At 41.5% G+C, this 25129-nt stretch overlaps 1 protein-coding gene across 1 annotated transcript in view; it reads left to right on the top strand.

The window, feature by feature from the left end:
• The window catches only part of PDGFRL (platelet derived growth factor receptor like), a 49687-nt gene that overhangs the window by 4825 nt on the left and 19733 nt on the right, over positions 1 to 25129 (top strand). The window contains exon 2 of the mRNA XM_047771869.1: positions 4276 to 4573. Within this exon, the coding sequence (XP_047627825.1) occupies positions 4276 to 4573 (298 nt within the window). The remainder of the gene's footprint in view (positions 1 to 4275; positions 4574 to 25129) is intronic.

Below are 25129 nucleotides of genomic sequence, written 5' to 3'. Positions count from 1 at the left end.
CGCACTCATGGCATATGGAGGGTCCCAGGCTAGGGGGCAAATCAGAGCTACAGCTGCCAGCCTATGCCACAGCCATGGCAATGCCAGATCTGAGCCATGTCTGCAGCCTACACCACAGCTCACAGCAATGCCGGATCCTTAACCCACTGAGTGAGGCCAGGGATCAAACTCACAACCTCATGATTTCTAGTCAGGTTCATTTCCACTGCACCCCAACAAGAGCTCCCAATTCTCTTTTCACCTGTAAGTTAGGAAGATTAATGAGCTGGCTTGCCTTCTTCAATTATCATGGACATCGTTGTGAGACATAAGGCAACAATACAACAACAAACAGACCTTGCTAGCACTTGCTTGTTCTGGGTCAGATGCAAGTCTCAGCATTTTAAACACAATAACTCCTTAAATCCCCACAACAATCCATGGGCTAGTCATTGTTATCGTGTAATTCTCAATTTATGGATAAGGGAACTAAGAGAGAGGTAAGTAATTTCCCAAGGTCATTGCTGACTTATCATTCAGGACTTGAAGTCCAAAATTACATCTAATAGTTTGTAAAATTTACCCCCTATAAATATGGGGTAAAATTAAAATTTTGTGCCATAACCTCAAAATGCAGTGGTGACAGACCTTCGCTTTTATATATATACAATATAAATTATTTTTTTTTCTTTTTTAGGCCTTTGGGAAATGATTTACTTAGGCTAAAGAGTCACATTCTTTTAAAAAGTTAGACATAAAGAGTTCCTGTTGTGCGTCAGTGGGTTAAGAACCATGCATAATGTTTGTGAGGATTCGAGTTCAATCCCTGGCCTCAATCAGTGGGTTAAAGATCTGGCATTGTCATGAGCTGTGGTGTAGGTCACAGACTTGCCTTGGATCCAGCATTGCTCTGGTGTAGGCTGGCAGCTGCAGCTTGGATGTGACACTTAGCCTGGGAACTTCCTTAAGCTGCAGATGCAGCCCTAAAAAAAAAAAAAAAAAAAAAAAGACGTGGCATTTGGCAGTTGCTTAGTCCTAAGACTTGTTCCTGGGGCCACTGGTCTGGCTTCTCCAACTTAGTGTCATTACTGTCAAACCATGGGCCAATTCCTCAGTCAGGCAGCAGGACCAGCTGCTATATTCTTAGACCGACTGATGGGCCTGTTTGGTCAAAAGGTCAAATAATTTTTTTAGGGATAATAGCACATCCTTGAAGCCACAATATCCACATTAAGTGAATATTCCTGAGTAGCATCGCCACCCAGGTTCTGAGAGCAATCATCCAGGCCAGGTGTGTGGGTTCCCCAGATTCCATAGGATTTACAAACACTTGTTTTCATTTCCCTAACTTGAAGTCCTATTACATGATCAAGAAAACACCAAATCAGACATCAGTCCAGAGGTCCATGGTCTCATAGGCATGGTATGACTGAAATGCATGCAGGGTACAGATGACCTGAACAGCGTAATGGTAGGCTTTTATTTTCTGCCTTAAGAATAAAACTGGTGACTTTTACTCTATTGCCATTCTGAGATTATGCTTCACAATTGATGTTGCTGGGTTAGTATGTTTCTGTGGGTCTAATGTGTTGGCTGTGATTGCAGTGCTTCTCCTTCTTGAGGTTGTGGAAATATGTGCATGAGTGCATTGCCCACCCCATTGGTCATTAGAATCCTGGTGTATTTACCCCAAATATTCACAGTCTGGGGAGATCTTGACAAACAGTAGATTTAACAGCAGCTCTTGGGGACTTGCCTTGGAGACTAGGGCTCAAGGACATAGCTCTGGTCCCTGGCAGGACTGAGAAAACTCAGGTGGGCCCATGACCCAGAGTTACCAGAGTAGAGGAAGGCTGGGAAATCAGATGAGAGTCAGACACAGGAAATGGACAGGTCACAGTGGAAGTGGTGTTGGGGAAGGGATGGCAGGGCTCAGGGACAAAGGCAATGAGCCACGGAGTGGATGCTGACACTAAGCTCACAGTGGGATGGGTTCCAGAGCCTCAGTCAGGCTGAACCCAGAGTGCGGGCCAAATGGCTCCTATTTCCAAGAGCAAAGGGCAACACACTAAAGAAGCCAAGCTCACCATTACACAGTTGAGTCCATGGCAGGTGAGTTTTGGGTACTAATGATAAGTGTGTGGCTCCATGAAACATTCACAAGCTTCACAAACATTCACACCCATGTAACCAGCCCAGAACAAGACCGAGCGGGCCTGGCAATCCCTCTCCTGTCTCTTTGGGATCCAAGGAAAACCACCACCTGACTCCTAGCCTCAGGGATTCTGACCCGAGGATTCTAAAAAATCCAAATTTATGTTATTTATAAATCAGGAAACCTGCATTCCTGCCGTCCTTTGAGAAATCGGATCCTGTAACCCTGGGCGCTCAATCCCTCAAGGTAGCTGCTCCTTCGAAAGGGTGTGGCCTCTCCAGAACTGCTGGCTCACCTCATTTTTGTCCCCTGCCTGGCCTGCTGGTTAAGCACTTGCAATACTTGCCTTTTTCCATTTCCCCATCCTAGTTTCAGTGTCTTTGTTCTCTTGATCACCTCGAGCCCTTTACATGCCAAGCTTATGAGCATCAAAGAGGGACAAATTTTTTTCCCGATTTATCACATTTCCCCATTTTGTACAAATGCCCTGTAATTCCCTTCACTGGCCAAGATTTATATTGTTATCTGTTTGAAATATCTACTGGCTGTTTATCTACATGTACGAAAATGGACATCAGGAGAAGTGAGTTCTTCTCCCACATTCTGCCACTAACCAGCTTTGCACAATTTATTTAACATGTGAGGCTTCCTTTATTACTTATAAAATCTATAACATGAGGACTTTAAGTGGTCTCTCAGGATCCTGTAACTCTGGATATTCTGTAATTCTGTGGGCTTCTATCCAGGTCGCCTTGGAGCGGAGAGTGGGGCAAATGAATGGCCTAGTCCTTTCATCCTCACTGGGTGGACACAGCACATGGCCACGCAGGCCAGATGGTCAGTTAAGATTCCTGGAACTCAGAGGCTTCTCAAGGCTGGACAGCGATGTCTGTAGCGAAGGGAAAAGCAGCAGTATGAAAATGGACTTAAAGGTGGTCAATTCTTATTTTTCCACTATGTGGCAGCAATTCTCAACAATGTTGGTGATAAGATCCTCCTCCCCCAGTACCTTTTGTTGGCTAAGTTCTAAACCATTGCTACAGTTACCACTGAGTTGTAATAATGTCTATGGTGGGTTTTTTTTTTTTTTTTTTTGTCTTTTTAGGGCGGCATATGGAAGTTCCCAGGCTAGGGGTTGAATCAGAGCTACAGCTGCCAGCCTACAGCACAGCCACAGCCACATGAGATCTGAGCCACATCTGTGACCTACACCACAGCTCATGGCAATGCCGGATCCTTAACCCACTGAGTGAGGCCAGGGATCAAACCTGCATCCTCATGGATATGAGTTGGGTTCTTAACCCACTGAGTCACAATGGGAATGTATCCTATGTATTTTTTAAAATGAGAACAGAGTTTGTACATATTTCTTACTAAGCCTTGAATGGATGGTGTCAGCCCTGATGCACTCTTGGACTGATGCCATTGCATGTACTCTTTTGGGAGAAAGTTGGTGGTGGTTCGAAATCTTGTTGAGTGTGCTTGCAGTACAATCTGCGCTCCACTCCCTGGAGACTACATATTCCTGCCTTTAAACAGTAGGTTCCAGATGAGCAATGACAGGACTGAAATGGCAAGGACCAAAAACAGATCTTAAGAGGCTTTGGTTCCTCCACACTGGGTCATTGCTTTGAAGATGCTGAGGTTGTGTGTGAACTGCAAGGAAAAACAGTTTTATTTGGGAAGTATGAATGTTAGCTCTACAGGAAATATTTTACTGACTTTGAACAAAATCTTTGAAGTTGAAATCCACTCCCTTTCAGTTACTAACTGGTTTAGAGGAAAAGAATGAACCAAGAAAATCATTATTCCCCAAAACAATTTTGATTTAAGAGGAACTGGGTATTAAAAAGTGACCAGGGGATTTCTCATTGTGGCTCAGCAGTAACGAACCTGACTAGTAACCATGAGGATGCGCGTTTGATCCCTGGCCTCGCTCAGTGGGTTAAAGATCCAGCATTGCCATAAGCTGTGGTGTAGGCTGGCAGCTGAAGTTCCAATGGGACCCCTAGCTGGGGAACATCCACATATCATGAGTGCAGCCCTAAAAAGCAAAAAAAAAAAAAAAAAAGGTGACCTGTTTTAGGGGTTGTACTGTTAGGCTATTAACAACCACTGTTCTCTCCTCACATTTGTCCCAGTTACAGGCCAGCATCCTCCCAAGAACAAGCGCCCAAAGGAGCCAGGAGAGAACAAAATCAAGCCTACTAACAAAAAGGTGAAGCCCAAAATTCCTAAAATAAAGGACAGAGACTCAGCCGATTCTGTGCCGAAGACACAGTCTATAATGATACAAATGATGGATAAAGGTCGCTTCCAGAAACCCGCTGCTACCCTGAGTCTGACGGCAGGGCAAACCCTGGAGCTTCGATGTAAAGGGAATAAAATTGCATGGAGCTATCCTGCTTACCTTGACACCTTTAAGGACACCCGCCTCAGGTAAGGACGCCCACCTCGGGTAACCCCCCCCTTTTTTTTTAACTTGTGTTGCTTCAAAGATTTTGGTTTCATACACTTGTTTAATATCGCATTGTTTCTGACATCTACCATTTCACTTTAGTAGAATATAAAAATCAAAGCTCAATGAGCAAAAGCCATTGATTTTATTTCTTCACCCAGTTTAAAAAAAATGATCGCAAATCCTTTCAACACTGGTTAAACAGTGAACTCTTATAAGAAGCCGTAGGACAGATCATTGAAACTGTGATGTATTGAAGTAGAGATGTAAGAATTAACATCATAAGAAATAAAGGATGCCATTCTTTGTTGTTTTTAAGTAATTGTAATGAAAATTGACTAATGGGAGATTCTTGTGAACAACTTGACTGGAGATGAACTGCTTTTAACATTTTCAACTGCTTCTGATGATTTTTTACTTTTCCAAGAATAGGGCTTTTTTCATATTATTTTTATTTTTGAAACTTTATTGGAGTATAGTTGACTTACAATGTTAGTTTCAGGTGTACAACAAAGTGAATCAGTTATATATATGTATATCCATTCCTTTTCAGATTATTTTCCCATATAGGTTATCACACAGTATTTAGTAGATTTCCCTGTGCTGTACGGTGGGTCTTTATTACTTATCCCTAGTAGTGAGTATATGTCAATCCCAGCCTCCCAATTTATTCCTACTCCCCATCACAATTTCCTCTTTGGTATCCATAAGTTTGCTCTAGAAATCTTTTGAGTCTATTTCTGTTTTGTGAATAAGTTCCTTTGTATCATTTTTATTAGATTCTACATATTAGTGGCCTCATATGATATTTGTCTTTGTCTGGCCTCACTTAGTATGATAATTTCTAGGTCCATCTATATTGCTGCAAATGGCATTATTTCATTCTTTTTTATGGCTGAGTAATATCCCATTGTATATGTGTACTACATCTTCTTTGTCCATTCCTCTGTCAATGGACATTTAGGCTGCTTCCTGGTCTTAGCTGTTGTAAATAGTGCTGCAATGAACAATGTGGTGCATGTTATCTTTTCAAATGATGGTTTTCTCTGGATAGATGCCAGAGATTGCTGGATCATATGGTACTTCTATATTTAGTTTCTTATGGAACTTCCACATTGTTCTCCATAGTGGTTATGCCAACTCACATTCCCACCAACAGTGTAGGAGGGTTTCCTTTTCTCCACACCCTCTCCAGAACTTATTGTCTGTAGATATTTTAATGATGATTATTCTGACAGGTGTGACGTGGTACTTCATTGTAGTTTTGATTTGCATTTCTCTAATAAGTGATATTGAGCATCTTGTCATGGGTTTTTTGGAAATCTGTCTGTCTTCTTTGGAGGAATGTCCATTTAGATCTTCTGCCTGTCTTATGATTGGGTTGTTTTAGGTTTTTTACATAAAGCTGCATATGCTGTTTCTATATTTTGGAGATTAATCCCTTGTTGGTCCCTTCATTTGCAATGATTTCTCCCATTCTGTGCATTGTCTTTTTTTTTATGGTTTCCTTTGCTGTGCAAAAATTAAATTTAATTAGGTCCTATTTGTTTATTTTTGTTTTTATTTTCTTCAATCTAGGAGGTGGATCTTAAAAGATATTGCTGCGATTATGTTAGAGAATGTTCTACCTATGTTTTCCTCTAAGAGTTTTATATAATCTGGCCTTACATTTAGATCTTCAATCCATTTTGAGTGTGTTCTGTGTGTGTGTGTGTGTGTCTGTGTGTGTGTATAAGAGAATGTTGTAATTTTATTCTTTTACATGCAGCTGTCCAGTTTTCCCAGCACCATAGCATGTGGAGATTCCCAGGCTAGGGGTTGGATCAGAGCTACAGCTGCCAGCCACAGCCACAGCAATGCAGAATCTGAGCCACGCTTGCGACCTACACCGCAGCAGCGCCACAGCCTTAACACACTGAGCAAGGCCAGGAATGGAACCTGCATCCTCATGGTTCCTAGTCAGGTTCATTAAGCACTGCACCATGAAGGGAACTCCCCAGCACCACTTATTGAAGAGACTGTCTTTTCTCCGTGTTAGATTCTTGTAATTGACTATATGTGTGTGGATTTATTTCTGGGCTTTCTATCCTGTTCCACTATTCTATATTTCTGTTTCTGTGCCAGCAACAAGTATATGGCTTTTACATTCAGAGGCATCAATTGGTAGGAAAGCCAAAGATTTCTCATGTTGAATGAGCATCTTCAGGAAAAGTGGTTAAGGTGATAATTTTGAAAACTATGACAGGGAAGAAAGTCGAGTGTATTTTAGAAAGTACCAGAAAGGGCCTATGGGGTTGGGGGAGGGGTGAGTCCTGCATATCTTTGGGGAAGTTCCCTAAACTCCCTCCCTCAGCTTCCTCATGCAAAGAAGGAAGGGGATTGGACTATACACTTCCTAAGATTCCAGACTTGTCTTCATGCTTCAGGATAGAGAGAGAGAGGAGATACCTGTTTGGGATGATTGGAATGGGAGAAAGAATGTGGATCTTGGGCATCTATCCCAAACCCTGCATGTTCATAACAGATTCCTATTTCCACACAAACTCCACCTCCTTGGATCTTCATCTCCCTCAAAGTCATGCCCCCCCAACCACTTAGTTGCTCATCTTGGAAACTGGGGTGCAACCTTGCCCTCCTCCTCTCACCCTCACTCTGCACACCCAATCCATCACCAAGTTGAGACACTTCAGCTTTCATAAGAGCCATAAACCTGTCCTCTTTCCATCTCTGGTGTCGCCATTCCCAGTTCCAGGCATGTCATCCCACATCCTGAGTGCTGCAGTAACCGTACCCAGGCTGGTCCTCCCTCCTCCTCACTGCAGCCAGAGTGATGTTTAAAATCTGATCTGGTCTTGTCCCTCCCCTTCTTAGCACTCAGAGGTCCCCACTGGCGATAAAGCCCAGCATCCTCACACGTCTCTGAGACCCTCCCTGATCCCCTCTCTCTGGAGTCGCCCCTGATGTCTAGATTGGTGTCTCTGCTTTCATTGTCCTGGGTTCCTGTGATATCGTCAAATGTACGAAGCTCTTGCAGACTTAGAACTTGCTGCCTTCATGGTCTGGAACACTCTGGGCCCCTCTTTACTGACTTCAGCCGCAAGGTCGCTTTCTCTGGGAGGCTCATGTCAGGCCTCCCTAGGTTTGTGTCTTCACAGCTACTGGTACATTCTCTTCTGAGCACTTTTCAATCCTGTAACTCTTGTTTTTTTTTTTTTTTTTTAATCAGTATTTTTCACTGGGACTTAACTGAGTGCATGGCATTTAATTTAATCTACTGAATGACTGAATGGCAATCTTCCCCTTATTTCTCACACACATACACCCTGGTGAATAAATGAATGAATGAATAAATGTATTATCTCTATCTACCTGACTTCTTATATTAAGACCTCTATCACATTTTATTCTGGCTTAATCAGATGTGATGGTGTAGAGTTTTGGTTATTGGCTTGAATGAGGGGTGGAGGGTGAGAGAATGAGACCATTTTCCTCATTTTTATCTCTATACTTGAGGTGTGTGTGTGTGCGTGCGTGCACGTGTTTACTGCTTGGAACAAATCTAGCAAGATTTACTACCATTTACCTTTTAAGTGACTTAATTTACCAAAGTCAAATTTCTGCACTTTTTAAAAACCAGAATTGAGTTGATTTAAATTATTCTGAACAGCTAGTCTTTGACTTAAACTGTTCTAAACCTCAGCGATTTGGCTCTTTTAAGATTTCCTATTTTCGAGGAGTATTTTCAAAGTTATATGAGCCAAAATATGTTTGGAAATATCTTAAGGATTGAGAGTGAGGTGAACATGAATCTGAATTGAAGACAAATAGCCCAGAGCTGAAAAAACCAATTTTGACTTAGCATTAAGTAGGATTTATTCAAAGCACAGTTAAGGCTTTATAAGAAAATAAAGACAGATGTGGGCCCCTGAGGACTTTATGGAAAAATGTGAAAATGTGAAAAACATTTATCAAACAACAACAACAAAATCACGATTTATTTGACACCAGATATTCAGCAAATCGGCTCTTGACATCTTTCCCGGAACATGGTGGCTGTGGATAGAGAAGTATTCATCTGGTGTTTTCCTTCCCCATGGAATGAGTTCTTTCCCTTCTGATGGTGTTCTGAAAGCCTGGTCATTTTAACCAACTTGGGTAGCTTTCTGGAACCAAGTTCGCCTGCTACTCCATTTCTCCGCATTTCATCTTCTGACCAGAAGAGGGAGCATGTTATGGACCGGAGGTCAGGCTGAAGTACAACTAGATTGCAATCCTGCCTTTAACCATTAACTGGCAAAGTGATCTTTGATCAGTAATTTCCCTAGAACCCAGTTTCCTTATCTGGAATATGGAGATAATAGTATCTTTGGTAAATGCTGCCTGGCCTGTGGTTGGTGTCCAATGAGCTGTAATTGTTTCTAAGCAATGTGTACTTCTCAAGTATATTTTGGGGCAGTTGATGCTGACCAGGACTCACATAAATCAGGAATTGTGCCCAGCCAATGTGGATTCTGATACAGAGGATCCAAGAGAGTTTGGACCTTCCTTCCCCACTTTCATTTAATTGAGCAATTCTTTTTTTTTTTTTTTTTTTGAGATATATTCCCTCTATACTGAATTTGAGAATTTTTATCATGAATAGATGTTGAATTTTGTCACATGCTTTTTCTGTTTTTTTTATTTTAATCCTTTGTTGTTAATGTGTTGTATCACATTGACTAGTTTGTGGATATTGCAAAATCCTTGCATCCCTGGGATAAATCCCACTCGATCATGGTGTATGATCCTTTTAATGTATTGTTGAATTCAGTTCACTAATACTCTGAGAATTTTTGCATCTGTGTTTATCAGGACATTGGCCTGTAATTTGTGTGTGTGTGTGTGATGCTTTTATCTGATTTTGGTGTCAGGGTGATGCCAGCCTCGTAGAATGAATTTAGGAGCATTCCTTCCTTTTCAATTTCTTAAATAGTTCGAGAAGTATTGGTGTTAATTCTTCACTAAATGTTTGTTAGAATTCCCCTGTGGAATTATCCAGTTTTGGACTTTTCTTTGTTGGGAATTATTTGTTAACTGTTTCAATTTCATTACAATTACTGGTAATTGTTCATATCTTCTATTTCTCCCTCATTCAGTCTTGAGAAATGATGTTTCTAGGAATTTGTTTATTTCTTCTAGGTGGTCCATTTTATTGGCACATAATATTTCACAGTAATCTCTTATGATCCTTTGTATTACTGAGATGTGATTTGTAACTTATCCTTTTTCATTTCTGATTTTATTTGGGCCCTCTCTCTCTTTCTTGATGAGTCTGGCTAAAGAGTTATAAATTATCTTTATCTTTTCAAGGAACCAGCTCTTATTTTCCTTGATTTCTCCTTTTTTTTTTAGTTTCTATTTTAATTGTTTCTGCTCAGATCATTATGTTTCTTTCCTTCTACTAATTTGATGTTTCATTCTTCTCGTTCTAGTTCCTTTTGGTGTAATGTTAGGGTGTTTATTTGATGTTTTCCTTGTTCCCTGAGGTAAACTTATATCACTATAAATTTCCTTCTTGGAATTGCTTTTGCAACCTGCCATTGATTTTGAATCATTATTTGTTTTCTCCAGAAAACATTTATCTCCAGGTATTTTTTTAAATTTCCCTATGATTTCTTCAGGTACTGGTTATTTAGTAGCATATTGTTTAGCCTCCATGTGTTTGTGTTTTGTTGTGATTTGTTTACTGTAATTGATACCTAGTCTCATACCACTGTTGTCAGAAAAGATGCTTGATATGATTTCAGTCTTCTTAAATTTTTGAGATTGTTTTGTGACCTAGCATATGATCTATCCTGGAGAACATTCCATGGGCACTTGAAAAGAATGTGTATTCTACTGCTTTTGGATACTTGAAGCAAGTCTTTGAAATCTGGGCCTGTGTTCCTCTTCCCCCATTAAAGCATAAACCTCTCGAGGGCAAATACCACATCTGATTGGTTCATCCTCAGGTTCCTAGCACATAGAGCACTGCTGATATATACTAGGAGTCAGGAAATAGTTTTTGGTTCCCCATGGGTTTAGTGATCATGTCAGAAGTCTGTTTCCAGTCATGCATTCATGCAACATTTAAAAATCATTACACTTAGTACAATGTGTACATGTATATTCTGGGAGGAGGTAACCACAAAGCAGGAATGTATCTTATAGGATGCTGTGCCACTGAGCTCTGGCCCCATTATCTCAGGGCCTTTGTTGCATGTTGACTTCAGGGACCATTAGTCAGTTGACCCCCTTTAACTCCTCCCTCTTTGTCACCCTGTCCTTTCTGTCTTCACTTTCTTCATCTTAGATTCCAGAGTCTGTCATTTCTACTAAACTCTTGAACATATCCTAAGTAAGTTATTTTGCCCTGTTCTCTTTGATTCCAACTTGGAAATTTCCAACCTCAAATGAACTTGTTCACCTGCCTTCCCTTGTCATGGATGCTGAGCACTGCTGGAGGAAGCCACGTGGCTGATCCCATGGGTGCCATTAATTTGTCACCTCACATGTACCTGGCAAAGCTGAACCTATTTCTCTAGAGAGCTCACTTTTCATCATTTCTTAAGCCTCTAAACATCTTCATCTCTCTCACCTTAGCTAATGCAGTTCTCATCTAATTCACTGAGAGATAAGAGACCTAGAACTGCCTTAATGTCCTCTTCACACGTCCTCCTTCCCTGCCCTCCTACTGACAGTGGAGGAAGGCTCTTTCCTCTTGATGAAGCCCTCTCAGAAACTTAAGGCATCGGTTAAAGCCTCCTTGTTCTGAGTCTTCAACCTCCCCTTCTCAAGGGCTTCCTTTCCATAAGTCTCCCTATTAAGAAACCCCACCTGGGCCTCCACATACCCTCCAGCACTCTCTTCTTCCCTTTATAGCCAGGCCTCTTAGAGGAGTCTTTGACTCTCAGGCTCTCCATTTTCGTTTCCTATTCACTCTTCACCACCCCACCTGACTCCCGCCCCAGGACTCAACCTGCTTTTTATCACCAAGGTCAAGATCGCTCAATACAGAGTTCTCTTTTCAGTCCCCATGTGGCTGGCCCTCTAGGACTATTCAGTGGAAGGACCCACCACCACCACCCCCAACTTCCACCATACCATATTCTGGATGGATGGCTGGTACAAAGTGACGGACTGATGGGTTGCAGTGTTAAACTCTGGCCTTCTGGTTCCCCATGTAGAGTTGCTGCCTTGCTCGGGTATGCCAGGCATGTCAGGTGGGAGACACTTAGACTGAAGGACACTCTTGGCTTAATTAGGTAGTAGCTTTAGGGAAGAGACATTTTGTCCTTCTCCCCCCACCCCCCGCCGCCTTTTCTTTTTCCCTCCTGTCTGTCTTTTTTTTTTTTTTAAGCTCTTTGGATATAAGACTAACACATCTGATTTCCAAAGTTAAGGTTCAAAAGGGAAATGAAAAGAATAAATTTTCTAGAGTGGAGCCTTTGCTTCCTGCTGGGGTACCTTCGAATTGAGAGTAGTTGAAATTTCACATTGCCTTAGGATAACTTTATGGATATCAGAACGTTGAAATGTGACACTGGGCTATTGAGAAAGGAGAACTCTGTTGGAGGACCATAAATGACCCCTCATCCTAAAAGGTGGACTTTGACTACCCCAGAGGATGGAGCCAGGTGATGTGTGCTCTCCTGCTTCTTCTGGGACTCCCCTTCTGCACCGCTTCCTTGGGACTGGCAAACCCAGGTCATGAGAAGATCCACTAGGTGGCAGCTTCGAGCTGTGCTACAATTGTCTTCCTTTCTCCAGGAAAAGAAACTTTGCAAGGACAGATTAGGTAAAATAATTGCACACTTTGTGCTTTCATACAAGTTCTTCCATCCTTTTAGGCAGCTCAGCGGCCACCATTTCAAATTATATCTTAAACAATAAAGAATTCAGTTTCCCGGAGTTCCCACCGTGGCGCAGCAGAAACGAATCCGACTAGGAACCATGAGGTTGCAGGTTCCATCCCTGGCCTCGCTCAGTGGGTTAAGAATCCAGCGTTGCAGTGAGCTGTGGTGTAAGTCGCAGACGCAGCTTGGATCTTGCGTTGCTGGGGCTCCAGCATAGGTCAGCAGCAACAGCTCTGATTAACCTCCATATGCCGTGGGTGTGGCCCTAAAAAAAGGACAAAAGACTAAAAAAAAAAAAAAAGAATTCGATTTCCCAACAAATATGTATGGGGCAGGGCGGGGGGGGGGGGGGGGAGTTGTAATTTATCCCACAGGGAGGATAAATTCATTGATATCTCTGAGTCCTGAGTTGGAGGAATGTGCTGAAGATTCTGTATTTCCAGGTGCTGAAACTGATTCAGATTTTAATTCTCACCTCAGTCCATCCCAATCACATAGTTCTCCCCCCACCTTTTTTTTTTTTTTTTTTGCTTTTTTGGCTACACCTGAGGGATATGGAAGTTCCCAGGCTAGGGGTTCAATCGGAGCTGCAGATGCCAGCCTACACCACAGCCACAGCAACTTGGGATCCGAACCGTGTCTGCGACCTACACCACAGATCACAGCAATGCCGGATCGCCGACCCACTGAGCAAGGCCAGGGATCAAACTCTCAACCTTGTGGTTACTAGTTGGGTTCGTTTCCACTGTGCCACAATGGGAACTCCTCTCCACTCTCTTTTAACATCAGAAACTGCATATAAACATGTATCTATATAGATATGTATATATATGACACTATATATATGACAATAGTCATTTACTAAACGTTGTTTCCTGACTCCTCTGTCCATCCTCCCGCCTCTGCCCTCCCTTAATTATTCTATTCCTTTTTTCCAACAGTTATTTTTTTCACCCATGATAGTCAAGTTCCCATCCTAGGTTGATGCTGGAGATGCGATGGTGAGCGAGATGGACACAACCTCTCTACCCACAGAGCTTTTAGTCTTGTGGGAAGAAAGATTATTAGCTAAGCCAATTTAACATATAGCTGTGTGAGTGCCTTGCTAGAAGGAGTACAGGATCTGGAAGGAGAAAACTCAAGCTAATACATGAAAGCTGGGAGTTAACCAGGAAACGAAGGGGAGAGGAGAGGAGTGTAAGAACATTCCAGAAGGAAGGAACAGCATGGAGGTCTTCCTCTGAGATGGAGTGGCTGTCACCCCTGGAGCACTGAGGGTGTGTGGGAGGGGGTGGGGTGGCTTGAGTCAGGGGAGGAGACAGGAGGTGACCAAGGAGAGAGGTTGCTGGAAGATGAGGGGGAGTCAGACCAGGGAGGGAGGGCCTGTTAGCCACACTGAGGAAGTTAGAGTAAAAAATCCAAGGGCAGTTGTGATACACTAAGAAAGTACAGAGGGCCACACACACAGCATGAGGGCTGTAACCCCTCACTGCCTTTAGGAAAAGGCAGCATCACTGCCAAGTTTCAGGTGGACCCACTCTCCATGCACCCCATGCCCACTTTCCACAAACAGGGGTCCATAGACCTCTCCCTGGATCTAACATGTCTTTGCAATGTGTATCTTTTAAATTTTTTGCTTTTATTTTGTTGATAATATAAAAAACATTAATGTAAGAATGTTCTGGAAGTTCCCATTGTGGCTCAGCAGTAACGAGCCTGACTAGGATGCATTAGGACTAGTGTTCAATTCCTGGCCTCACTCAGTGGGTTAGAGGATCCAAGTTGCCGTGAGCTGTGGTGTAGGTTGCAGACATGGCTTGGATCCCACCTTGCTGTAACTGTGGTATAGGCTGGCATCTGCAGCTCCAATTGGACCTCTAGCCTGGGAACTTCCATATGTCTCAGATGTGGCCCTAAAAAAGACAAAAAAAAAAGAGAGAGAGAGAGAGAGAGAGAGAATGTTTTGCACCAGTTTGCACCATGTGATCAACACCATCCATTTTTCTCTTCTCTGGAAATATTTTGTTTCTTCAATCTCATCATAACATACTCCCAGAAATTAGAGCAGAGAAATTCTTGGCACGAGATTGAGCCAAGGAAACAGATAAGAAGTAACTTAGAATAAGTGTTCTGGATGGTGGCTCAAATATAAATCAGTGCCGGGTAAGAAGAGGGAGATGCTGGAGAGTGAAGCGAGCAAGTTGGCAGTGTCACAGCCGTGAAAACAAGCTGGCTGGTGTGCTCATAAAGAAGCCTGGGCTGCTCCCTGGAAAATCAGGTCCAGATATCATCTTTCAGGATGTTTCTGGGGCCTCGGGTGGGATGTTAGTATTTTTCAGTCAAGAAATGTTAAGTTCAGAGGAGTGGGTGGAGCACAGGAGATCTCTTTGATGGCTGGTTCCTCTGAAAACAATAAATAGCTTCTCAAAACAAGGGAGGGCATCTGGATTTTCGTTTGGCTGCAGTTGGCAATGGCTTACTCCACCCACAGACACACAAAGGGAGGGTGGACCGAGGAAGCAGACAACGGGCTCCAGGCCAGTCTAGTCCTGACTCCCAGAATCCCAGAGGAGGGGGTCCGGGGGACCTTTTAAAAGAACAGAGAAAGATGTTGAGAAGTGTTTATAATAGAATCTGCACAGACTTTGGTAAACATTGTCCGTCTTAACTTTGGTGTTGTACTGAGGAAGATAACCCTTTTTTTTTTCCTTCACTTTTATTTTATTATTTTTTGTTTAGCAAACAAAATGTGATGTTTGTTTGGTAACCACCAAATTTACCATTTTAACCATTTTCAAGTGTGCAGTTCAGTGGCAGTGAGACATTTGTATTGTCATACAGGTGTTTTTAAAATTCAAACTCTGTTTCCTTCAAATCTCATTTTACTTGATTTTCTGAGCCGGACATACAAAGACATTGGGTTCCATGAAAATCTTTGGTGCCCTCCCTTTGTTTTTGTACTTACCTGGAGGTGCCCTTGGGGCCCAATTTGCTGTGGGAAATTGAAAGTCTATGCTTCAGCCAGACTCTGATATTGACCTTCAAATGGATGTCACCCCCAGAAAACAATCAGGTTAAAAATAAATAATTTATCCCACCCTGAAGGTAGAGCTTTCTCTTTCCAGACCCAATGGCACCAGCGCCAGAAGTGCCAACGTCTCCCAAGAGGTGAATTGGTGAGTGAGACAGGATGCAGGACGGGTGTTCTAGCTGTTCCCACAGCATTCAGGTTGCAGAAAAACACGGCCTGTTCCATTCAGGACATGAGTTGTGGGAGAGGGAGAAATAATAGGAACAGCCCCATAGCTATCAGGAAAGAATGAGATCATGCAAGTGAAGCATTGGCACATGCACTGAGACATCTCAATAAAGATGAGCTATTTTTATTTGCAAGACTGTACCCAAAGGAGGGAAATCACAAGAAAACAGCCAGGTTTGCAAGAAATTTTGTTTGTTTGTTTTTTGCCCAAGCCTGCAGCATGTGGAAATTCCTGGGACAGGAATGGAGCCCAAGCCATGGCAGTGACAGTGCCAGATCCTTAACCTGCTGTGCCACCAAGGAACTCCAAAAATTTTATTATTTATTTTGTTTTTTGTTTTGTTTTGTTTTATTTTATTTTATTTTATTTTATTTTATTTTATTTTATTTTATTTTATTTTGTCTTTTTGCTATTTCTTGGGCCGCTCCCGCAGCATATGGAGGTTCCCAAGCTAGGGGTTGAATCGGAGCTGCAGCCACCGGCCTACGCCAGAGCCATAGCAACGCAGGATCCAAGCCGCATCTGCAGCCTACACCACAGCTCACAGCAACGCCAGATCGTTAACCCACTGAGCAAGGGCAGGGATCAAACCCGCAACCTTCTGGTTCCTAGTTGGATTTGTTAACCACTGCGCCACGATGGGAACTCCAGAATTTTATTTTTTTAAAAAATTGTTTCAGACATATATTGCAGTCTTGCACAAACTCTAGATGTCCGTGATACTGTGGAGTGCTTACTCATAACCAGGTTAAGGGTCCCGTGATGTAGCTGTCCCCACATCCAGCTGTCCCACTCAGCTAGTCATCAAAGTGGGAAAACAGGTAGAAGTATATTACTGAGTTTTGGAGAGAGAATGTTTTCTGCTCTTACTTTAAAAGAAAGTTTTGTTAACCAAAATATTTAATTTCTTGAGCATTCTTTTAAGTCCAGCTTTGGTTATCCTAGATGTGTTTCACTGCATTAAAATACAGTAAGATAATGATAATAAAGTCAAGTCAATGCATTAAACCAAAGACGCTATAGGAATGCCACAAACTTTTTTTTAATTAATTTTTTTTTCAATTTTATTGTGGTGTAGTTGACTTCCAGTGTTGTGTTACTTTCAGGTGTAGAGCAAAGTGAATCAATTATACCTATACATATGTCCATTCCTTTTCAGATTCTTTTTCCATATAGGTTAGTACACAGAATTGAATAGATTTCCCTGTGCTATACTGTAGGTCGTTTTTACTTACCTATTTTATATTTAGAAATCTTTGAGTCTATTTCTTTTTTTGTGAATAAATGTCCTGTATCTTTTTTATTAGACTCTACATTATTAGTCATCTCATATATTTGTCTTTCTCTGACTTATTTCACTTAGTATGATGATCTCTAGACCCATCCAAGTTGCTGCAAATGGCATTATTTCGTTCTTTTTAATGACTGAGTAATATTACATTATATATATGTACCACATCTTCTTTATCCATTCCTCCATCAATGGACATTTAGGTTGCTTCCATGCCTTGGCTATTGTAAATAGTGCTGCAGTGAACATTGGGGTGCATGTTTCTTTTCAAATGATGGTTTTCTTTGGATAGATGCCCAGGGTTGGGATTGCTGGATCATATGGTACTTCTATATTTAGTTTCTTAAGGAAACGACATACTATTCTCCATAGTAGCTGCACCAATTTACATTCCCACCAACAATATAGGAGAGTTTCTTTATTCTCCACACCCTTTCCAGCATTTATTGTTTGTAGACTTTTTGATGATGGCCATTCTGACTGGTGTGAGGTGATAACTCATGGTAGACTTGATTTGCATTTCTCTAATAATTAGTGATATTGAGTGTGAGGTGATAACTCATGGTAGACTTGATTTGCATTCCTCTAATAATTAGTGATATGGTCTTTTTGGCCATATGTATGTCTTCCTTGGGGAAGTGTCCATTTAGAGCTTCTTCCAATTTTTTGATTGGGTTTATCTTTTTGACATAAAGCTATATGAGATAACAGTATATTTTGGAGATTAATCCCTTTCAGTCCCTTCATTTGCAAAGATTTTCTTCTGTGGGTTGTCTTTTCATTTTTTAATGGTTTCCTTTGCTGTGTGAAACATTTAAGTTTAATCAGGTCCAATTTATTTATTTTTGCTTTTGTTTTCATTGCTCTAGCAAGTGGATCCAAAAAGATATTGCTGAGATTTATGTCAGAGTGTTTTGCCTACATTTTTTTTCGTTGTTTTGGGTTTTTTGTCAGGTTTTTTTTTAAACTGGGTTGCATCTTTTGTCTGCATTTAATTAGTAAATGTGTTTGAATTTTATAGCTTAAATGACTTTTAGGCATGAGAAGATATATCTAGGTTTAGATTTGCACACTTTTTAGCAACATTATAATAAAAATCATTTAAATCAGCACCAACATTAAACAGAACTTTTGTTTCTTTTAAAAGAAATCTGTCCATTACTCAAGTTTGTGAAACAGCAAAAAGAAAATAACGCAGGCTTTGGAATCAGATAAAATTGAGTTCAAGACCCAATTCCTCCACAAATAACAAATGCTGGAGGGAGTGTGGAGAAAAGGGAACCCTCCTGCACTGTTGGTGGGAATGTAAATTGGTACAACCACTATGGAGAACAGTATCTCAGAAAACTATACATAGAACTACCATATGACCCAGAGATCCCACTCTTGGGCATATATCCAGACAAAACTTTCCTTGAAAAACACACATGCATCTGCATGTTCATTGCAACACTGTTCACAATAGCCAAGACATGGAAACAACCCAAGTGTCCATTGAAAGATGGTTGGATTAGGAAGATGTGGTATATATACACAATAGAATACTACTCAGCCATAAAAAAGGACAAAATAATGCCATTTGCAGCAACATGGATGGAACTAGAGACTCTCAGACTGAATGAAGTAAAGCAGAAAGAGAAAGACAAATACCATATCACTGATAGCCGGAATCTAATATATGGCACAAATGAACCTTTCCACAGAAAAGAAAATCATGGACTTGGAGAATAGACTTGTGGTTGCCAAGTGGGAGGGGGAGGGAGTGGGATGATTAGGAACTTGGGGTTAATAGAGGCAGATTATTGCCTTTGGGATGGATAAGCAATGAGATCCTGCTCTATAGCACTGGGAACTATGTCTAGTCGCTTATGATGGGGCATGATAATGTGAGAAAAAGAAATCTATACATATATGTGTAACTGGGTCACCATGATGTACAGTAGAAAACTGACAGAACACTGTAAACCAGCTATAATGAAAAAAATAAAAATCATAATATATTTTTAAAAAGACCCAATTCCTCTACTCCCTGGCTGTGTCATCTTGGATGAATTTCTTGACTTTTCAAAGTACCTATGTTTTGGAGTTCCTGTTGTGGCTCAGTAGTTAACAAATCTGACTAGGAACCATGAGGTTGCAGGTTCGATTCCTGGCCTTGCTCAGTGGGTTAAGGATCTGGCATTGCTGTGAGCTGTGGTGTAGGTCACAGATGTGGCTTGGATCCCGTGTTGCTGTGGCTCTGGCATAGGCCTGCGGCTACAGCTCCAATTTGGCCCCTAGCCTGGGAACCTCCATATGCTGTGGGAGTGGCCCTAGAAAAGCCAAAAAGCCAAAAAGTCAAAAAAAAAAAGTACCTATGTTTTCCTCTAAGAGTTTTATAGTACCTAGTACCTGGCCTTACATTTAGGTCTTTAATCCATTTTGAGTTTATTTTTGTTTATGGTGTTAGGAAGTATTCTAATTTCATTCTTTTACATGTAGCTGTATAGTTTTCCCAACCCCACTTATTGAAGAGACTTTTTCTTATTATATATTCTTGCCTCCTTTGTCATAGATTAGTTTACTATAGGTGTGTGGGTTTGTTTCTGGGTTTTCTATCCTGCTCCACTGATCTATATTTCTTTTTTTTGTGCCAATACCATACTGTTTTGATGACTTTAGCTTTGTAGTATAGTCCAAAGTCAGGGAGCCTGATTCCTCCAGCTCTGTTTTTCTTTCTCATGATAGTTTTGGCTATTCAGAGTCTTTTGTGTTTCCATACAAATTAAAAAAAAATTTGCTCTAGTTCTGTGAAAAATGCCATTGGTAGTTTAATAGGCATTGTTCTGAGTCTATTGTTTGCCTTGGGTAGTATAATTATCTTGACAATATTGATTCTTGAAATCCAAGATCATGGTATATCTTTCCATCTGTTTGTGTCTTCTTTGACTTCCTTCACTGCTGTCTTGTAATTTTCAGAGTACAGGTCTTTTGCTACTTGAGGTAGGTTTATTCCTAGGTATTTTATTCCCTTTGAGTGATGGTAAAGGGGATCTTTTCCCTTAATTTCTCTTTCTGATCTTTTGTTGTTTGTGTATAGAAATGCAAGAGATTTCTGTGTATTAATTTTGTCTTCTACAGCTTTACTGAATTCATTGGTGAACTCTAGCGATTTTCTGGTAGTATCTTTAAGGTTTTCCATGTAGAGTATCATGTCATCTAAAAATAGTGAGTTTCACTTCTTCTTTTCCAATTTTATTCATTTTCTTCGCTTCTATGATTGTTGTAGCTAGGACTTCCAAAACTATGTTGAAGAAAAGTGGTGGGAGTGGACATGCTTACCTTGTTCCTGATTTTAGTGGAAATTCTTTCAGCTTTTCAGCATTAAGAATGGCGTTAGCTGTAGGTTTGTCATACGTAGCTTTTATTACATTGAGGTGGGTTCCCTCTATGTCATAAATGGGTGTTGAATTTTGTCAATAGCTTTTTCTGCATCCATTGAGATGACTTTATGGATTTTATTTTTCGGATTGTTAATGTGGTGTATCACACTGACCGATTTGCAAATATTGAAGAATCCTTGCATTCCTGGGATAAATCCCATATAACAATGGTCTATGATCCTCTCTCTCTCTCTCTCTCTCTCTCTCTATGTATATATATATATATATATATATTTATTTATTTATTTATTTATTTATTTATTTTGTTTTTTAGGGCTGCACCCACAGCATATGGAGGTTCCAACGCTAGGGGTCAAATCGGAGCTACAGCTGCCGGCCTATGCCACAGCCACAGCAACATGGGATTCAAGCCGCATATGCAACCTGCGCCACAGCTCATGGCAATGCCAGATTCTTAACCCACTGAGGGAGGCTAGGGATCGAACCCAAAACCTCATGGTTCCTAGTCAGATTCTTTTCTGCTGCACTATGATGGGAATTCCTGATCCTCTTAATATATTATTGGATCTGGTTTGCTAATATTTTGTTGAAGATTCCTGTGTCTATATTTATCAATGATACTGGCCTGTAATTTTCTTTTTTATGGTGTCTTTTTCTGGTTTTGACATCAGGATGATGGTGGCCTCATAGAATGAGCTTGGGAGTGTTCTTTCCTCTGCAACTTTTTAGAAGTTTTAGAACAATAGGTATTGGAGCTCCCATCATGGCTCAGTGGTTAACAAACCCAACTAGTATCCATGAGGACATGGGTTAGATTCCTGGCCCTGCTCAGTGGGTTAAGGATCTGGCATTGCTGTGAGCTGTGGTGTAGATTACAGATGCTACTCAGATCCCACATTGCTATGGCTATGGTGTAGGCCAGCAGCTCCAACTCCAATTTGGCCCCTAGCCTGGGAACCTCCATACACTGCAGGTGTAGCCCTAAAAAGACAAAAAAACAAAAAGAAAAAAAAAATAGAAGGACAGGTATTAGCTCTTCTCTAAATGTTTGACAATGTGCCTGGGAAGCCATCTGGTCCTGGAGTTTTTGTTTTTTGAAAGTTTTAAAATCACAGTTTCAATTGGACTGCTTGTGATTTGTCTATTCATATTTTCTATTTCTTCCTGGTTCTGTCTTGGAAGTTTGTAGCTTTGTAGAACTTTGTCCATTTCTTCTAGGTTGTTCATTTTATGGACATATAATTGCCTGTAGTAGTCTATTATGATCCTTTGTATTTCTGTGGTGTCAGTTGTAATTTATCTTTTTTCATTTCTAATTTTTATTGATTTAAGCTCTCTCCATTTTTTTCTTAATAATCTGGCTAAAGGTTTATCAATTTTCTTTGCAAAGAACCAGCTTTTATTTTCATTGATCTTTTCTATCATTTTCTCTATCATTTATTTCTGCTCTTATCTTTATGATTTCTTTCCTTCTACTAATTTTGGGTTTTGTTGGTTCTTATTTATCTAGTTGCTTTAGGTATAAGGTTAGGTTGTTTATTTGGGGTTTTTCTTTTTTTTTTTTTGTCTTTTTGCTATTTCTTGGGCCCTCCCGCGGCATATGTAGGTTCCCAGGCCATGGGTCTAATCAGAGCTGCAGCCACCGGCCCACGCCAGAGCCACAGCAATGCGGGATCCGAGCCACATCTGCAACCTACACCACAGCTCACGGCAACGCCGGATCGTTAACCCACTGAGCAAGGGCAGGGACCGAACCCGCAACCTCATGGTTCCTAGTCGGATTCGTTAACCACTGCGTCGTGACGTGAACTCCGGGTTTTTCTTTTTCTTGTGGTAAGACTGTTTTGCTGTAAACGTCCCTCTTAGAACTGCTTTTGCTGTGTTCCATAGGTTTTGCATTGTCACATCTTCATTGTCATTTGTCCATAGGTATTTTTAATTTCATGATTTCTTCAATGATCTGTTGATTGTTTAGTACCACATTGTTTAACCTCCGTGTGTTTATGTTTTTTGCAGTTTTTTTTCTTGTGGTTGATTTCTAGTCTCAGCACACAAGCTGTTTTTGATGATAATTTTGGAGACTGTTGCAAAATGGAACCTTGTTTACGGTGTGACACAAAGTGATAGCATGGGAGTTCCATCTTGGCTCAGTGGAAACAAATCTGACTAGTATCCATGAGGAAGCAGGTTCGATCTTGGGCCTTGCTCAGTGGGTTAAGGATCTGGTGTTGACGTGAGCTGTGGTGTAGGTCGAAGATGCAGCTCCAATCCTGCATTGCTGTGGCTGTGGTGTAGGCCGGCAGCTACAGCTCTGATTGGACCCCTAGCCTGGGAATCTCCTTATGCCGCACGTGTGGCCCTGAGAAAAAAAAAAAAAGAAAAAAAAAGAAAAAAAAAGTGATAGCATGCATTTTACAGTGACACCTTACTTTAAAAAATACGTACAATTATGAGTGAAGTCTGGGATCTATTGGACAAAAATGAAAATGAGTGTTGCCATAGCATGCTCATTTTCTGCCGAGTACTTAAATAGACAAAATATACCTAAAACCATTATGGAAACTGTGTCAGAGGCAGAAGCAAGAAAAGAGGAAAAAAAGGGTAAGATATAAAGTGGGAAATTTTATATAGCTGAATAGATAGTGAATAGCTGTATAGGGTGACACAATATCGGGGGAAACCCAGCAAAACTCGAATGTCAGAGCTTTACCTCCAGTTTCTGGCAGTGATATCCACCCACATAGGCAGGTGTGAAATCGCTGTCCTTGGGAATCTGCCCAGAACATGGGGTGTCCGTTCCCATCCTTATTCCCAACCTTCCCTGGAGCCTCAGGATCCTGTCCTCTCCTCTTGTTTAATGCTTTACTGATCAGATCCACTTTTCAAATTGCCTTTGGGACTGGATCCTGACTTTGTCCTTGGCTTTGCCTCTTGAGGCACGTTCCACTGCCCAAAGCCCTACTCACAACCTCACCCATCTCCTAGCACTCAGGGTCCATCTGCTGTCCCACCTGCCATGGAGAAGGGATCACACAGTGCAAGCTCACCTTTGGGTTCACAGAGGTGGCTGACCAGACAGCTTGTGATGTGGCATCAACTGGTGGGCATCGTGGGGGCAGAGGACCGGAACTATTTATATAAAAGCAGAAGGGGTGACTGCAGGGTGTGTCACAGCTTGAGGTTAATAGGTGGGATTATTGTTAGCCTAATTTATGTGTAAAGAAAGTCCACTAAGTCAGAAAGGTGTATGTGAAAAGAAAACCAGAAGTGGTTCCGACTATAAGCAGCTTATGAACTGGTGGAGTAAATGACATATATGCCAGACACAATTACAAAGCAACAACGGACAGCTTGTGGTCAAGGGTGAGTGTGTGGGGACTTTCAGGAGGAAAGAAGGCAGCTGTGGCAGGTGGATTCACTGGGTGCTGGATTACCTAGCTGTAGGAGGCCAGGCTTTGCAGATAAGATGGAGAGATATGGAAAGAACCAGGGAGAGGAGCTTAAAAGTCTCCTCAAGAGATCGCAACACACAATCAGCTTGGAGGGACCGCTGATCTGGCCTTGACCCTACATTTTACAAGGTATTGGGTTAGACCCCCAGATGCCTAGGGGCTTTCTCAAGTTTGCACAGCTTTTAATTAAAGTAAATTAGACTTGAACTTAATTCCCATCACCACTCTAGTCTCTTCACCAAGAAAGCTGTCTATTTCTTGGGTTTCCAATGTTTGCCCAGAAGATGTACCATCTGAGTGGTGTTAGTATAAGCAGTGACCTTGACTGTGTCACAAGGTGGGAGATGTGGTGCATCTCTCTCTGCTGTGAGTCCATTGTGCCAGGTACGAATGGGACCAACCAATGGCCTCAGCATTCACTATTATAACTTGGCCACAATACACTCACTGTGACTGAATGCCAGCCCATCAGTGAGCCACAGCTTATTTTCCTATTGAGGGTGGTGGAGGCTTGCTCCATTGTCTCCTGTCACTCCTCCTGCAGGGCCCATTCTTTCCTGAAGATGTGGCCACGAGTGTTCAGCTCAGTAGAGCTGGGAGATCTTTTTTCTTGTGATCGACTCCCCTACCCTAGAAGTGCTGATGGGCTTATTCTACATCAGGAAATTTGAATTATCAGAAATGTAATCTTGGAGTTTCCATTGTGGTACAGTAGAAACAAATCCAACTAGTATCCCTGAGGATAAGGGTTCGATCTCTGGCCTCACGCAGTGGCTTCGGGATCTGGCATTGCCATGAGCTGTGGTGTAGGTCGCAGATGCAGCTCTAATTCAACCTGTAGCCTGGGAACTTCCATATGCCACGGGTGCAGCCCTAAAAAGCAAGAACAACAAAGCAACAAAAAAGAAATTAATCATGTGAATTGTTAAAATAAATAACAACCCAGAGTTCCTGCTGTGGCTCGGGGGTTGAGAACCTGACTAGTATACATGAAGATACGGGTTTGATCCCCAGCCTCAGCGGGTTTAGGATCTGTCATTTCCCCGAGCTGTGGGGTAGGTTGCAGATGCAGCTCGGATGTGGCGTAGGCTGGCACCTACAGCTCTGATTGACCCTAGCCAGGGAAACTTCCATATGCCGCAGGTGTGGCCCTAAAAAAAGGAAAAGAAAAAAGAAGAAAAAGGGGGGGGGATTAAATAACCCTTATACATCAGAATCATATGATGACCAAGTTTAAAAAATAACCCTGTCAAAATTACACAATGATGTACTTGTTA

The sequence above is a fragment of the Phacochoerus africanus genome, chromosome 3, assembly GCF_016906955.1.
Source record: "Phacochoerus africanus isolate WHEZ1 chromosome 3, ROS_Pafr_v1, whole genome shotgun sequence".
Classification (NCBI taxonomy): Eukaryota; Metazoa; Chordata; class Mammalia; order Artiodactyla; family Suidae; genus Phacochoerus; species Phacochoerus africanus.
The sequence above is the reverse complement of the archived record's forward strand: the minus strand, read 5'-3'. Positions and strand labels throughout refer to the sequence as shown.